The sequence below is a fragment of the Neophocaena asiaeorientalis genome, unplaced genomic scaffold (assembly GCF_003031525.2).
Source record: "Neophocaena asiaeorientalis asiaeorientalis breed wild unplaced genomic scaffold, Neophocaena_asiaeorientalis_V1.1 scaffold14, whole genome shotgun sequence".
In the NCBI taxonomy this organism is placed as follows: Eukaryota; Metazoa; Chordata; class Mammalia; order Artiodactyla; family Phocoenidae; genus Neophocaena; species Neophocaena asiaeorientalis.
Window position 1 is genome coordinate 11,338,524 of NW_020175192.1, and position 18,152 is coordinate 11,356,675.

Consider the following 18,152-nt stretch of genomic DNA (forward strand, 5'->3'; position numbering starts at 1 on the left):
GAATAAAGAAATTTAATAAAGGAATTTAATTTTCATTCCTGTTGATTGTGTGCGTGTGTGTACATTACAGCTCTGTGAAGTTCCTTATATTCCAAAGACTACATTATTTTCACATAATAATGGAGGTTGTTGTTCAGTTTCCACTGCTAAAATTTAGATAGATGTGAGTTCCAACAGAAAATGAACAAGTGAGGAGAAGAATCCATCAGATGTAAAACATATTTCATGTTATTCCTAAAAAAGGGCATTGCTTGCAGAAGTATCAGTACTGTTAATACAACAGCTCGTGCTACTGGGTCATTGTCTCTTGAGAAACTATCAGACCACTTACGCCTTGTTCTTTTTCTTAATCCAACTACCTCAGAATGCTTGCCTTGGATTTACCTAGAATAATCTGATTTACTACTCACTCCTCCTCGCCTAAGCAGAGTCATTTGGAAAGAAGGTGTCCCTCTCCATTGGTAACATATCTAGACCATACTTTAACAAAGAGACCCCTTTCCAAAGGGCTCTCTGGGCTTATGTGGCTATGTGAGTTGGAGCTGGGCTATAAGTCCAGGTACAATTCCTGCTCCACTGACTAATTTAAAAGTCTTCCAATAAGTATTAGGTTTCTAGATGTCTTATAGCCCCTCGTTTTTAACCCCTTGAATTAAAAAAAAAATCGTAGAATTTTTTTTTAAACCAGATGTTCCACAAAATACAATGAAACTTTATCTTGTTTGGAAATTTTTAGTGAAAGGAATATCCACGTCTACCCTAAAATGTCTCCAGAGGCTTACCCTTGATTTGAAGCCTATGTAATCCCTCTTCCGATAATACTGTGGAGCAAGCTCAGGTGAGTGTTATAATGGAATCAGCTTGGCTGTGATAGAGAAACCCATTCTCATTCCTCACTAGCCAACCTGAGCCTGGAATAAAAGAATTTTTATATTTCTTAGTGACTCAGCCACTTTTAAAATACACTTCCAAGGGGCTTCATTTTCATGTGAACAAACTGTAGAACTCAAATTCATACCCTCGCAACACTAAGCCACACTCTTAAGGTAAAACCTACAAAGTGGTTACCGTTAGGACAGATCTGACCCAAGAACAAAATGAGGGAAACTTTGTTTCTGACCACCCCACTCCCCTAATCCAGAAGGACTAGAAAAAAACAAAAAGAAAATGGTCTTGGTGGATCCCCTGCCAATTACTGGTGAAAGAAGCAAGAAAACAGGTTCTCCAGAGGTACCATCAGTGGCAGTGAATTAAAGTGACAATTATAAAGGAGATACCCCACTCAAGGACACAACCAATTTTGGGTAGAACCTCCCCCCCAAAAAGAGGCTTAAAATGTGGCAATTGTGTGGGCATTCATATCTATCTCCACTACCGATCCTGGGTATGTTTAGTTAACCTTTTTCTGTGCCTCAGTTTCCTCATCTGTAAACTGGGAATAACAGTCCGTACCTCATAGGGTTGATTGTAAGAAAAAATGGTTAGATTAATGCTGGCCTATGAAACACTCCTGTGGCCAACTAAAGAGCTGTTCCTCCTAACATGGACTCATAGGGGTTTCTTCGCCTTTGGACCTTCTGGAAAGGTGCTTCTACCACTTGTAAAAGAGAAGGATGTGATTCATGCTCAACTATGAGATTTCCTCCAACTGCAGAAAGTGGGATACCTGAGCTGCTGTTTTGAGGAGATGGTGCTGTACAGGTTCAAAGAATTCTTTTATTCTACCTGGTTTCATTTCCCCCACAGGGAACAGATGTGTGTCCTGCTTCTCTTGCCCATTTCTATTGCAATGTTCTCACAGTCTGAGTAGCTCTTGGGAGACTGGCTGGTAACTCCAGAGACGGGATCCACTATGGAGGAGAATTAGGTAAAAGTACCTAATTCGGAGATATCTGGGTCTCCATATCTGGTGACTTGACCATTCACCACAGCTAAATTTCTTTCTTTTCCACTAAAGCACACTTTTTGTTAGGCAGTCACCCCCTGTGTACATAACCATGCCCGGGAAGAATCTGCTTTGTATAGGACAACTATAAAGTCATGACAGGGCCTTTGAAGAAGCTATAAACTCAATCTTTAACATGTCAAGAGAATCAGAGTCAAACGGAGTTTATTTTCCACAGGGTCAAGAGGGCACGATCGTTTGAACTTCTGCCACTATGCTCTCAAACTGTCCTGAAAAGGATGACTGAGAGAGCTGGGTCCTGACAATGTTAGGAAGAGGATGTCTCCACCTCACGCACAGTCAGTTACCCGTTAAAGCAGTATTTTACAGCGATACTTTGAAATAGATAACATTACACGGAAAGAAACACAGGACAGAGCGCACATAGTATTCTTTCATTCAAGAATCCCGACGTTAACGTTTTTACCCTGAGGACTATGAAGGTAAACAGGGGGTCAACTGTTCTGGTAGGGACAAAAGCGTCTCTTGGAATCCTTAACCCACAAATGCCAAATGTGACTTGTGCTGCCAGCAGTCCCTTTTACTGTCTAGTCCTCAAGCCTCTTTCTCTCCTACCTCATTGTTGGGACAGAGACTACAACCATGAGCATCTCCTCTTTCCCCTGGGGTTAAAGGTAATAGCTGAATGACCGCCTTTCACTCTGCCGAATGACGGCACTCAAATAGCACTCACAATGAAAGCTTAAAAGAAAGATTCTAGGCAATGGTTTTCGTTTAAGTGTTTGAGAAGATCTTGAGGTGATATGGGGCAAACCTACAGACAAACTTTTGATGGTCCACATCTGCTTAATGTTGGTCTGTGACATCTAGTCCGATGTCTGTTGCCCCACTGAACACCAGAGGAACCGCAGAATTTTGAGGTTAACTTATTTGAGAAATCAACAAAGAGGTTCTGCCTCAACCAGGTACTTCCCTGTACTTGTCCACAACCTTATGGCTGTCACAGCAAAAATTTCAGGGATGAAAGAGACAGCCTAAAGAAAGGTAAGGGGTAAACCATGCTGTGCCAGTGTAAATGATTTTCTAGGGTATGTAGTTTGTCTCTGTAAAGCCCAGATTGTGAGCTTAAATCAGCGAGTGTGGCACTGAAGAAAAAAGAAAACTAAACAATAAAACAAAAGAAATCACACCCTATTGCTAGCCACAGTCTGTATTTCTACACCAGCCAGTCTAGAAAATATACACAGTTGGTCACATAGTATATTTGATGAAAAAGCAAGGGTGTTTATGTTCAAATTCCTATCAATTACAACTATTAAAAAAAAAAAAAGCTTAGGGCTTCCCTGGTGGCGCAGTGGTTGAGGGTCCGCCTGCCGAGGCAGGGGACACAGGTTCGTGCCCTGGGCCGGGAAGATCCCACATGCCACGGAGCGGCTGGGCCCGTGAGCCATGGCCGCTGAGCCTGCGCGTCCGGAGCCTGTGCTCCGCAACAGGAGAGGCCACAACAGTGAGAGGCCTGCGTACCACCAAAAAAAAAAAAAAAAAGCTTAAATCTCTTTTCCTAGTGATGGCCACACATGTGTTCATATAGCTTGAGGAAATCACAAAACCCAGAATTAAAGGAAAGAATGTGTCTCTAAATGCTTACTAATTCCACATCCAGTGTATCATTAATAGATGACTTAGTCCTTTAAAGATAAAAAGGTTACTGGTGTTGAGACCAGAGTTTAGTGGTGGTGTTAGCTCTTCAAGGCAAAGGATTATCATACTAATTACACACTAATTTTCTAATTAATGAAAAGAAGGAAACCAACCTGCTTCTGCACGGAACACGTGTTAGGTGCATGCCAGGAAAAATAAGACAGTGGATATCTGTGTGTGTGTTATTAAAGTACTTTCTGAACTCTGAGACACCCTGAATGATTAACACTCTACAAAGTAAACAGTCTCAGAATTATAAAAACCAACTATTTCTGTGCCTACGTAGAAAAGCATATGAAGAATAAGTCCTACTTGCGAGGTAGGCAGGAAGAGAGAATGTATTTAACACACTCTTCTTTCAGGTTTACCTAAAGTGTGTGTTAGATCATCTGAGCACCCACCTTAACTTTCTGTATGTGCTTTAAGCATCATTCTGCAAAGTTTCCTTTGAGTCTTTATTAGTGGCTGGTGTAGGAGAAAAAAGGAGGGAAGGGGGGAGATCAGTGCTGATATAAACGAACCCTATAACTGAAAAAAGACAGTTGCCTAAACGTTCCAAAATCATTTTGAAAAGACTTCCATCTAAAGATCAGACACAGGGCTTCCCTGGTGGTGCAGTGGTTAAGAATCCACCTGCTAAGACAGGGGACATGGGTTCAAGCCCTGGTCCAGGAAGATCCCACATGCCGTGAAGCAACTAAGCCCATGCGCCACAACTACTGAACCCACGCCCCTAGAGCCTGTGCTCCGAAACAAGAGAAGCCACCACAATGAGAAGCCCATGCAATGCAACGAAGAGTAGCCCCTGCTCGCTGCAGCAACTAGAGAAAGCCCAATGCAGCCAAAAAAAAAAAGATCAGACACAGCCCACAATAGACCCCAAGTATATTTTTACAGCCCTGTTTCTGCTTTCCAGTTTGTCAGCAATGAACATCCCTCATCCCAATAGGACCCAAAAGACTCTCCCACACTGCGCGTGTATAACCATATTCAGGGTAATCTTAAAGTTAAATACTGAGAGGAGGCGTAACATGTACATCCTAGCTATTGATTTTTTCTTTTTTTCTAGCTATTGATTTTTAAGCTACACATCAGGATAATGACAAGTCCTTAGAGAGGAAAGGTTTCATTATATTTAAAGATTAAAAGTATTTTTAAAAGTCAATGATGTTATATCCTCAACTTTACTGAGGATAAAAATGAGTGCCGGGCTTCCCTGGTGGCGCAGTGGTTGAGAGTCCGTCTGCCGATGCAGGGGACACGGGTTCGTGCCCCGGTCCTGGAAGATCCCACATGCCGCGGAGCGGCTAGGCCCGTGAGCCATGGCCGCTGGGCCTGCGCGTCCGGAGCCTGTGCTCCGCAACGGGAGAGGCCACAGCAGTGAGAGGCCCGCGTACCGCAAAAAAAAAAAAAAAAAAGAGTGCCAACTTTACCAATAAGTTACTTATTTGGTCCTCAAAGTCACTTATTAACACCATTACAGATAAATCGATCCGTGAAATCTGTTCTCTGATGAATACAGCAAAAATATAGAAATTAAAAAAGGACGGTAGCATTTGCTCCTTAAACTTTTTTTTAAAAACTCTTGCTTAGACCATCAAATGGTTTGTGAGCTCTTTCCAACCAAGAATTTGGGGCTTAAGCAAGAGTTGGTTGAAAAGAATGTAAACAGTGAAGTCCAAATTTCGGAAGTTCACTGCAAAGTACTTCCTGTGCTGCACGGGGATCCAAAATAAAGCGTCAAAACAGATCTCGCCTCTGAGCAACTTTAATCCGCACTCTTCCTCCACTTTCATGCATCACCTCAAGGCCACTTACTGGTGATCTGACAAGGCAGAGGCTGAATTTCTCCCTCTCTAATAGGCTGCCTAGACAAAAAAACTTTCAAGAATCTCACTGGCTGTTAAACAAATTCGTTTATATGGAATTGAGGTGGGGTTCTTTGGTTTGCAATAGATTCAACTGGAACCGGAAATGGAGAAAGACATGCATGGTTAGCTTAATAGGATAAAAGGGAGATGACAGTGTGCTTGTTGGGCTCACAATATTTTGAAGACTTGAGAACATTAAGGACAACACTGTTACTCTGCACTCTGCTTCCCTAAAAAACTCCAAGGAAGGACTGATCAATCTACTTCATTAATCATACTATAATACAAATCGATGTTTAAAAGTACTCTGAACCCAGGAGAATTTGGGATTCTACAGAAATTATTTTTAAATCAGTCTGTAGAAAAGGGGACCTAAGGAATTAAAACCAGTTCCTTGTGTAAGTCATCATCACCATCAATTATCAGAATTTTTACCATCTACTGAGTTCTATGGCTTTAAAAATACCTATCTCATTTAATTTGATCCTCTCACCTTTTGTGATAGGTACTGTCAGTCTTAACGGGAGAAAACAACTTTGGATTAGTAAGTGGCAAAATCTGGATTTGAGCCAGGTCAGTCTGACTGACACCTTTATTACACTGCTTTTGACCAGAAAGCCCCTCAGACATGATAAGTGGTTACCAAGAAGACACACCTTCCTTGCCCTCCCCTTAGCTGCAAAATTTAGAGATTCAGTACTTTTTCACAGGTATACATTTAATGTTATGCACAAATACAAAAAAACACCCTAATAAATCAAATACACACCATACTTTTATTATCAGTGAATTAGAATTCATTCTTAGGGTTGCGTTAAGTATGTTTTTAGAATTTGGTGAAAGGCCCCACAGATAAACCAAGAAGACAGAGTGGAGGCTGGCAAAAATCAACATCTTACCGTGGACTTTTCTAAGCCTATATAAAAGGCTTTCCGTTTCTCCTTTATTCAGCATTCTAAGATGTGGAAAACAGGCAGATTCTCTTTCATAATGCGGCTGTTTGCTTTTTTCATTGAGGTGTATCTATGACCTGTAACCGTGAACAGTCTTTTTCCACCTTCTATTCAGTTTTCCTTTATTTGCACATAACATTGGCCTTCTAAATGAATACCAAAATTCTATGAAAAATTATAGTGTAACAATCCCATTTACCGTCGCATCAAGAAAGAAAAAAATACCTAGGAATAAACCTACCTAAGGAGGCAAAAGACCTGTACTCAGAACACTGTAAGATATTGGTGAAAGAAATCAAAGATGACACAAAAAGATGGAGAGATATACCATGTTCTTGGATTGTAAGAATCAATATTGCCAAAATGACCATAGCACCCAAGGCGATCTACAGATTCAATGCAATCCCTATCAAATTACCAATAGCATTTTCCACAAAATTAGAACAAAAAATTTTACAATTTGTATGGAAACACGAAAGACCCTGAATAGCCAAAGCAATCTTAAGACAGAAAAACAGAGCTGGAGCAATCAGGCTCCCTGACTTCAGACTATACTACAAAGCTACAGGAGTCAAAACAGTATGGGACTGGCACAAAAACAGAAATATAGATCAATGGGACAGGATAGAAAGCCCAGAGATAAACCCATGTGCCTATGGTCACCTAATCTATGACAAAGAAGGCAAGAATATACAATGCAGAAAAGACAGTCTCTTCAATAAGTGGTGCTGGGAAAACTGGACAGCTACACATAAATGAATGAAATTAGAACATTCTCTGACACCACACACAAAAATAAACTCAAAACGGATTAAAGACCTAAAGGTAAGACCAATACTATAAAATTCTTAGAGGAAAACATAGGCAGAACATTCTCTGACATAAACTGCAGCAAGATCTTTTTTGATCCATCTCCTGGAGTAATGAAAACAAAAACAAAAATAAACAAATGGGACCTAATGAAACTTAAAAGCTTTTGCACAGCAAAGGAAACCATAAACAAAAGGAAAAGACAACCCACAGAATGGGAGAAAATATTTGCAAACGAAGCAACCAAGGGATTAACCTCCAAAATATACAAAGAACTCATGCAGCTCAATATCAAAAAAACAAACATCCCAATCAAAAAATGAGCAGAAGATCTAAATAGATATTTCTCCAAAGAAGACATACTGATGGCTGAGAGGCACATGAAAAGATGCTCAACATCGCTAAGAGTTAAAGAAATGAAAAACAAAACTACAATGAGGTATCACCTCACACTGGTCAGAATGGCCATCGTCAAAAAAGTCTACAAACAATAAATGCAGGAGAGGGTGTGGAGAAAAGGGAACCCTCCTACACAGTTGGTGGGAACGTACATTAGTACCAGCCACTATGGAAAACAGTATGGAGGTTCCTTAAAAAACTAAAAGTAGAGCTACCATATGATCCAGCAATCCCACTCCTGGGCATATATCTGAAGAAAACCATAATTTAAAAAGATACACATACCCCAATGTTCACTGTGGCACTATTTATAATACCCAAGACATGGAGGCAACCTAAGTATCCAGCAACAGAGGAGTGGATAAAGAAGATGTGGCACATATAGACAATGGAATATTACTCAGCCATTAAAAAGAATGAAATAATGCTGTTTGCAACGACATAGATGGAACTAGAGATGGTCACACTGAGTGAAGTAAGTCAGACAAAGACAAATAACATATGATATCGCTTATATGTGGAATCTTTAAAAATGGTACAAATGAACCTTTTTACAAAACAGAAATAGTCACAGATGTAGATAACAAAGCTATAGTTACCAGGGGGAGGGGGGAGGGATAAATTGGGAGATTGGGATTGACATGTACACACTATGATATATAAAATAGATAACTAATAAGGACCTACTGTACAGCACAGGAAACTCTACTCAATACTCTGTAATGGCCTACATGGGAAAAGAATTGAAAAAAGAGTGGATATATGTATATGTATGACTGATTCACTTTGCTTTACAGCAGAAACTAACACAACATTGTAAATCAACTATACTCCAATAAAAATTCAAAAATTATACTATAATGACGTGTGAATTCTAATTTTTATTCCTACTTTTGAAAGTGCAGAAACGCTTTTACACTTTGCCTGTTTTTGCTCCTTTGTTGTAAACTTTCTGCTTGAGTGAATTCTTTTCCATCTAAACTTATTTTCATTTCCCACAATACATTTCTATACTCTTTAAGTTCTGTGTATTTATTCATCCATTCACTTTTGAGTGATATCTTGTGTCAGGCAAATAAAGAATAAAATAGATTAAAATGGTTTACACTAGGAATTTTCTACCCAACTGTATTCTCCAAGGAAATTATCTGGATCTTTTAATTTTAAAACATTAATCTTTAGGGACTTCCCTGGTGGTCCAGTGGGTAAGACTCCATGCTCCCAATGCAGGGGGCCGAGGTTCGATCCCCTGCCAGGGAACTAGATCCTGCACGCCACAACTAAAGAGCCCATGTGCTGCAACGAAGACCCGGTGTAGGTAGGTAGGTAGATAGATAGATAAATAAATAAATAAATAACCTGTCCACTATGGCTAGAAAACAAAAACTTACATCCTTTCATGCAATGTCAGGGTTACTCAAGGTACCTCTTAATTTTTCTCAAATTGTTTTCTGCTGTAATTTATCACGACATTTTTAGAAGAGAAATTCTAGTCTTAAAAATTTAGTTCATGGGATGGTGCATTTTCTTGCACCGAGTAATGCGGTGTTGCTGCCAGGTGAGGAGGGCGGAGAGTTCTATGGTGAAGTGAGGGGAGGGATTCATGCAGGCGTCCGGGGGAGCCTGGTTCTGAACTATAAGGTGGGAAGTGGATGCTGGGTACTGCTACTCCCGGACCCCCAGCATGAAAGTTGTGATATCATCCTCGAACCATCAGCTTTGAAATTAAAAAACAATGAAGAATACTCAAGCAACGGCCCGAAGAATTCTTCTAGAACCTTACAAGTACTTACTTCAGTTACCAGGTAAACAAGTGAAAACCGAACTTTCACAGGCGTTTAATCATTGGCTAAAGGTTCCAGAAGACAAGCTACAGATTATCATTGAAGTGACGGAAATGTCGCATAATGCCAGTTTACTCATCGATGATAGTGAAGACAACTCAAAACTCCGACGTGGCTTTCCGGTGGCACACAGCATCTATGGAATTCCATCTGTCATCAATTCTGCCAATTATGTCTATCTTCTTGGCTTAGAGAAAGTCTTAACCCTTGATCACCCAGATGCAGTAAAGCTTTTTACCCGCCAGCTTTTAGAACTCCATCAGGGACAAGGCCTAGATATCTATTGGAGGGATGATTAACTTCTCCCACTGAAGAAGAATGTAAAGCAACGGTGCTGCGAAAGACAGGTGGACTACTTGGATTAGCAGCAGGTCTCATGCAGTTGTTCTCTGATTACAAAGAAGATTTAAAGCCACTACTGAATACACTTGGGCTCTTTTTCCAAATCAGGGATGATTATGCTAATCTACACTCCAAAGAATATAGTGCAAACAAAAGCTTCTGTGAAGATCTAACAGAGGGAAAGTTCTCATTCCCTACTATTCATGCTATTTGCTCGAGGCTTGAAAGCACCTAGGTACACAACACCTTGCGCCAGAGAACCGAAAATGTAGATCTTTAAAAAATACTGTGTACGTTATCTTTCTCTGAGAACGTAGGTTCTTTTGAACACACTCGGAATACTCTTAAAGAGCTTGAATCTGAAGTCTATAAACAAACTGATGCATGTGGTGGGAACCCTGAGCTAGTAGCTCTAGTAAAACACTTAAGGAAAATGTTCAAAGAAGAGAGTGAATAATATTAAGTCATTCTTGATTAGGCCTGATAGGTTAGTTGACTTTATTTTTTTGTCTTTTAGCCTACTACCTTTTTTAAAATTTGGACCAAGCTGTTAAGTCTCCAAAAACTGAGTGATAGTGGTGATGTGAGTGAGGTTGTTTCAATATAGAATCCCTGCGTACAGATAATCATCATAGTACCAAGGTGAAGGAATCACAAGGAGCCACATTTAAATAAGTCTAATTTGAATGTTAGAATGTGCTGTGTTGGGACGTTGTGGCCAACTTGGCCACGCGTGTTCTGTTGATTCTGTCAATAAAGAAGACGTCAGCTTTTGGGGGGAGAAATATATATATATTTCATGGTTTATTTTTATAAATATTAGCCTTTTTAGACAGCTTTTATTATTTTTAAGATTTTAGACTAGCCTAATGTTCACTAGAATTCTGTTTTATTTCTTATCCTATTCCCATGTTTATAATGCATTAGACATATTTTCCATATCCTAGAAGGATTTACTCTATTTCCTTGCCTCTTCTTATTTTTACGTACAAAAAAATCCTTGACTATTTGTGGTTCTCTCGTTTTAAAAAATGTTTCCACGTAATAAGTACTAAAGTCTACTGAAACAGCAAGAAAAGTTTGCATTTAATTTTAAAGAAAGAAATGCTGTATATATGTGTAAGGAAATTAGAATAATTAACAAATGCCCTGTCAAGATAACCTATTCCACTTTAAGGGGGTTAAGTCCTACCCTACTCCCCAAGGCTTTAAAATGTTCTAATGCATTCTAATTACAGAGCAAGACAAAGGGTTTCAGTTTCGTGGACCAACAGTTCAAATCTGTGTAGATAATCAGAAACATAAAAGCCAATGCTGAAGGGAGATCCATAGCCGCTTGTCATTATGATGGTTTGATCATTCACTAAGGAGTAGAAGAGTAATTTTACAACAAAGACAGTGACTTAAGGCACCAAAATGTGCTGCACTTCAGAACGATCAGTAACGTACACGGCCTAGGGAGTCAAGATCTTTGGTTCTCAAACTAGCTTGGCTTCCTTACGGACAGGAATCCTAGCAAATAACTCATTCTTTGCACTTCCGGTACCACGAACACTAGCTGTATTTTCTACTTTCATTTACAACAGGGGCAAATACCTTCTCAGCATTTCGAAACGCCTGAAGAACCATGGAGTAAGGGCAAGGTCAATACAAGATAGCATTTTAAAAAGAGAGTCTAGATAAGTTTAAACAAGTAGATCCTTGAAGAAAGGCCACAATGCAAAGTCTGAGGGCAGTTTCACACAGCCGTGTAATATCTGATGAACTATTTTACCTAGGGAAAAACTGGGCAAACTTGAGGTCTCCACACATACTTGTCATTAGAATACAGGCCGGTTTACGTGTGAGAACCTGTGCTTCTTCCTGAGAATTTCCTTGGGGAAAGGATGATGCTAACACTTCCAGCTACTTTTCCTTCTTCAAACTTCCTTAGGATTTCTTTTACCAGCATTTTATTTCCTACTTTCCTATGTGAATGCTTAATAGATCTAAATAACCTACTTTTCTTCAGGCAAAGACTCTAATTGGGAATTCAGCAAATTCCTCACGTTCACCTTCATTTGCTCTTTCAGAACCACTTTTAAATTATGTGCCACACCATCCATGAGAGATTTTGTAACAACTCCAAATTGCAAGAAAGAACAGAGCACAGCACTCCCTCCCCTGCAAAAAAAGGGGCTATTTCAAATTTCTTGGAGCGGGGCTAGGCAGACTAAGCTGTTTGTCAAGCCCCAAAGTGCACGCAGTCGTTGAGAAAAAGAGGAGAGTCCAACAACCCTGCATTATGGCGGCTCTAGACCGACACGGGCATAGTCCCCAACCCAGTGACATTAAATGGCTGCTTTAAAACTGCAAGTCAAGAGTAAGCAGTTATAAATAGATTTAACAGATAAACACTAGATCAAACTCATGATCTCATCTGGCAGCCCCACATATTTCCCATCCAAAAGTCCCAGCTGGGATCACAGTAACTGGGCCTCTTCAACTACTTTGAGCTAAGAGAAATTTAGGGAGAAATTTTTAAAACTGATAAGAAACATATTGACATGGTGCCTGGTGAACAGGGAGCTGAGACAAGCCATCTGGATGCTTGTGTATGTGAAACGTTTTGTTTAGTGGAAATAATTCATCTAACCCACAAGCTGTACAAATATTACAATAAAAAGTCCTGACTCGCACAAACTGTCAGAAGAACCTGTGCTACAGGAACCAGAGACTGTAGTCCAGATTTCTGTTTCTGTGTGGCCAATACCTGTTCTCGAGTACCCTGGTATTCCTCCGTACTCAAGAGTTTGTACCAGGACTTTATGGCTACATCTTTTCACTGAGAAAGTATATTCATGGTACGGGCTCGCATTTAGAACATTTGCAAGTGTTTTTGCTTGGTGATTTCCCTTTAACACCGTTGGGAGTAATACCCCCATTTCACAGATGAGAAACCTGGTATAGGAATAATCAATTTATTATATACAAGTGTGTTAAAACTCAGTTATTTGGAGAGCTCAAGCTATTCAACAAAACAAATTATGCACAAGGCTGAATCACTGTGATATAAATAACTACAGTGTTTACTTCAATGCCAGGAATTTATGGAGATGAAGAAAACTATCTTTTTCTGATTATGTCGGTTTTTTCAACGTGTGACACTACCAAGTACCTTTTCAGCATGTTTTCTTACAAACTACTAAAGATTTTTTTAAAAATTCTTTTTACCTCACACTATTGAATAAATCTCCTCAGTAACCAAGAAATAATTTAGCGCTATATATCCTCAAGACCTCTTCATTTTCTGCTTATTAAGATGACCGCCACCTTTTGCTTCCTCAAAACCAAACTGCTTTTTTCTCTTTAATTCAAAGTCTATTCAGACCTTAAGAAAACACCTTTCCTTCCTTCATGCCTGGCATAATGTATACGAGAGAATACAAAGCCCAAGTCTTATCTTATTAAACCAATCATCCAAGGGTTGGGTTTTTCCCTCCTTTCTTTTATGAACAGGTAAACTATTTAAGGGTAACACAATTCTATTACACAGAACTGCCGTCACAGAAAAGAAACGTTACTAATCCCCATTAAAAGAAACAATATTTTAAGTCATATGGGGTTTCAAGAGAAATCAAATCTACTACTGAAATTAGTCAAAAAGTATTTATCAAGAAACCAACTACCACTTCATACCTAGTAGGATTGCTATAATTTAAAACAACAAGTATTAGTGAGCACAGGGAAAACTGGAATTCCCATATATTGCTGGTGGGAAGGTAAAATGGTACAGCCAATATGGAAAAGTTTGGAGGCTCCTCAGAAAGCTAAAAACATAAATACCGTATGACTTAGCAATTCCATTCCTAGCCATGTGCCCAAAGGAATTGAAAACCATGCATATTTGTACACCAGTGTTCACTGAAGCGTTATTCTCAACGACCATAAGGTGGAAACAACCCAAGTGTCCACCAATAAGACGAATAGATAAACAAAATGTGGAATATCCATACAATGGAATATTATTCAGCCATAAAAAGGAACGATGCTTTGATATCTGCTACAACATGGATTAATCATGAAAACATCATGCTAAGTGAAAGAAGCCAGACACAAAAGGACAAATATTTCAATAGCTAAAACAGGCAAATTAATAGAGAGAGAATATAGATTAGAGGTTACCAGGGACTAGAGGAAAGGAATAATAGGGAGGTATTGGTTAATGGTTACAAAGTTTCTGTTTGGGATGATGAAAAAATAGAAATAGACAGTGGGGATGGTTGCACAACATGGTAAATGTATTAACGCCACTGAACTGTATGTACACTTAAAAAAATCATTAAAATGTCAAATTGTTATATATGTTTTATATACTCAAAAATAACAACATACCCAAAATCACTGAATTAAATACCTTAAATGGGTGAGTTATAGCTCAATAAAGCTACTTATAAAAGAACCCAATAGACTTGAGGGTGCCATGATAACTGGAGATCACTAACATCAGTGAGTCTAGGTTGAGAGTAAAGCAAATTATTGTGACAGCCTAAGCAATGTTTAGTTGTGAAGGCAATCTGTAGTAATGCACCTAGTTTGCATCCGACTTCCTTAGTTCTGATAAACTTATAATAAAGCCTATGATAAAACCTAAGCCAATAACTATTTAAAATTAGGGGAGGAGGGCTATCAATCAAAATGGCACATATACTCAACAGGCCACACGTAACCTTTTTAAATACTTTACATGAGTGAATCTCAAACACCAACGTAAGACAAAGCCTGTCATGGAAGTGTACACAATCAGGCCTGCAGTCTTTCTTACTTACGAAAACACGATTTCAGCTACACAACAACGGCAACACTGGGGTTTTCAGAGTTGGCAGGAAGAGCCAGAGATGGCTTATTCCCACCTCTGCTCAGGGTCCTTACTGCCAGGCCTGCCTTGCTTCCTGTGTGTGTTTCTTCTTAAAATTTCCACAAATCAAATTTTTACTAAACCAGACTATAACTGTCAATATCACTGTAGTTGATTTACATTCCAAAATTATAAACAAATCCTAAAAATAATTTGATAGTTTGGATTATCAGCTCCCCCTTCCATTAGCATGGAAAATGGAAAACTGCTGGTATAGAAATTATAACTGTGTGTGAAGGGTAAAGGATAGGTTAGATATTTTGCTGTCGGGTTAAAGAATGGATGGGGTTTCTAGTCATATGGATTAATGCGACCACAGATAACCTGAAGGGAAGTCTGGGTTTGGGTTATTTTTAGCTTAATTTGAGAGTTTTTGCTATAAAACCAAAATATACTGTATTTACTTTAGAAGATTTAACGAACACCCTGATAAAAGTTCAGTGTTACCACTAAATTCAATCTGACCATGTTTTTCCATAAAATTATCAAACTGACTAAAGCATACTCCAAAAATGGAAGAAAATGGATTTTAAAATCATTTAAAGTCATTTTGGGAAAAGACTTAATACTAATAACTGAACCAGACAGGAACCAAGACAGGGAAACAATAAGAAGAGAAGCTCTAAACATGGACAAGTGGTTTATAACACTCTGAACTACTCTATATAGAGGAACTTACTGGATTGAGGCTTACGTTTTTCAATAGTGGAACAAAACAAGACAAACAAAACATTACAACATGGAACTTTCCCCCAAAGGAATGTGAGGAAAAGCTTTTAAGAGAAGCTGGACGAATGACATGAGGAAAAAATTTTGTAATGGCTATGAGCATCGATGTTTTTAATTCACCAGGTTAGAAAAAATGATCGTGAAAAGAGCATGTTGGGTCACAGAGATGTGGCGGTTTCATAATTAAATACATTATCCCGAATGGGCCCATTCTCTCTGCAGAGAGAAGAAACCCTGCTCCACGGTCATGCACCAAACTTTACTGTGGGCATTTGTCCTAGACAGTGTGATTTAAACAGTCTGTCGTTGCAGCAATTCCATGGAACACGCAAACAGCAAGAAGTTACATAAAGTAGACAGAACTAAGACACAGGAGGCTTCCTTCTAGTTGTAGCTCTAAACCTGTACTTTCTGACCGAGCCATCCATCCTCTCTGGTCTCAGTTCTCTTAACTGAAACAGGACAGTTTCCAAGGTACAAAAACCTCTAATACTTTTATATAAAACTTAAAAATATCGAGAAAGAGATGACCCAGGACCTTAACAGATGCTCTAAACTCACAAGCCAACCTCTGGGCAGAAGAAAGCTCAGGTATAATACGCCACAGGTAAATCTTAAGAGTTACTCTTCCTAGGTCCACAGAATAGAACAGAACGAGACCTGTTTCACTTGGAGTTCTTCCCAAGTTATTAATATATGAGCAACAAACACTGAGCCTAAAACCAGACCTTAGGACAAGAGAGCATAATGAGCTGGGGCCAGCTGGCACAGGAATGGGCTTAAACACCTCTATCACAATGTTACTGCATGTCTCAATACCGGTTGTGTGTAATGATACAACCCTCAGTACTAAGAAAAAGTGAAATGATGTTAGCTATGCTCTGCCTAGTAAGGCAAGGAAACACAGTTTGACTATGACCATTTAAACATCTAAAAAATAAACTTCTGTTAAAAAAGATCAAGCTATAAACAACCCACCGTAAAAACCTACTGTTTTTCAGACAGTGGGTCAGTGACATGTCTCTACCCAGAGCAGAGACGATGAAGGGCAATGGAAAGCCCATTCTGTGAACAAGCTTCAGCTGCTGTTGTTTCCTTTATAAGGACAAGAAAAAGAAGCTGGTGAAGACTTCAATTTAGAAGGACCCAGAATATTTCCGCATTTAGAAAGATGCCTCCTGCGGGGGGAATGCAAATTGGTGCAGCCACTATGAAAAACAGTATGGAGGTTCCTCAAAAAACTAAAAGTAGAGCTACCATATGACCCAGCAATCCCACTCCTGGGCATATATCTGGACAAAACGATAATTCAAAAAGATACACGTACCCCCATGTTCATAGAAGCACTATTCATAATAGTCAAGACGTGGAAACAACCTAAATGTCCACTGACAGATGAATGGATAAAGAAGATGTGACACACATATACAGTGGAGTAGTACTCAGCTATAAAAAAAGAATGAAATAATGCCATTTGCAGCAACATGGGTGGACCTAGAGGATATCATTCTAAGTGAGGTAGGTCAAATGGAGAAAGACAAATATCATATGATACTGCTTATAAGCAGAACCTACTTACAAAATGCTTACAAACCAAATACAGGTATCTCTATTCAATTATAGTCGACTATCTTTTATTATACCACAATGCAGAATGTCTTCTGGGAAAGCAGTATATGCAAGTTTTTTATCAATCAGAATAAAGACTACAACCTGTAAATTTGTTTTTTTAAGCCACAGACCTTAAACAAAAACCTCACGTGTTAAGGAAAGCCAAGATTTTCATCTATTCTTGACTTAGGCTTTGCCACTGAGAGTATAACGATGGCCAAACTGAACTGTACGTTTCCTGTCCAAAGAGGTTCTATTACTTCCCACCACCTCATAAGGAAGCCCCCAAAGATTAACACCATTAGTACTTACATTCAAAGCATTCTTTGCAGCTTCTGCTTCTGAGCGACTGTCAAAACTGACAAAACCTACGGGCTAAGGAAAGAAAAAAAAATATGAAGAACACGATATCTGGGGGTGTCTATTTTTCTGGGTCAAAGGTGATATCAAACTGAAGAGCTAAGATACAGAAATCACCACAGGCAATGGGTAGAAACAAGAAAGCCAGTCCAGAAGAATCATGACTCAGTGGCTTAGCCAAATTTCTAACATGAATCAAAGGGATTGTGAGGGTGGTTCTTCAAGGGCACAGCTGGAGATTTAGAGAATCATAAAAAAAAATCTAGAAGGGGCTGGAAGGTGAGCAGCAGTGAACAAGGGAACAGAGGAAAACTTGGGTGGAAAGGCTCTACTTTCCTAAATTGAATTCACTGTACCTCAGTTTCTTCATCTTTTAAAATGGAAAGAGAACCGAATCACCTTTTGGTACACTGTAAGTGCAAGGAATATAATGACACAATGATAAAAGCCCTGTATTCTCACTGCATGATCAAAATTATATCATGAACATTTTAATCTCAAATCCCAAGGGATGCCTTTAAAAAGCTGTGTGTTTAATTAGGTGTATAAACCATACTGTTCCAACTAAAGAGAGGGGTCACAATTCCTTTGGACTCAGTATCTTTCAGTCCAGAAGGATGGTTGCAACATAGCTTATTCTCTGATGAACCAAGAGAATACCTTACTGAGAGATGAAAAGTGACCCAGAGCAAGGATGCTGGTTGCTCAGCATTAAAAAAAAAAAAAAGC

At 39.1% G+C, this 18,152-nt stretch overlaps 1 protein-coding gene and 1 pseudogene across 4 annotated transcripts in view; one reads left to right on the top strand and one right to left on the bottom strand.

Annotated features, from left to right (window-relative positions):
• Nucleotides 1-18,152, bottom strand: part of RBPMS (RNA binding protein, mRNA processing factor) — a 188,246-nt gene that overhangs the window by 87,406 nt on the left and 82,688 nt on the right. For all 4 annotated transcript variants that reach the window (XR_003005927.1, XM_024765169.1, XM_024765167.1 and 1 more), the window contains exon 4: nucleotides 17,376-17,438. Coding sequence is in view for 3 of the 4 variants with exons in the window: in XM_024765169.1 (XP_024620937.1) it covers nucleotides 17,376-17,438 (63 nt within the window). In the remaining variant the exon portion in view is untranslated. The remainder of the gene's footprint in view (nucleotides 1-17,375; nucleotides 17,439-18,152) is intronic.
• On the top strand, nucleotides 9,302-10,283 carry LOC112413245 (geranylgeranyl pyrophosphate synthase pseudogene; annotated as a pseudogene).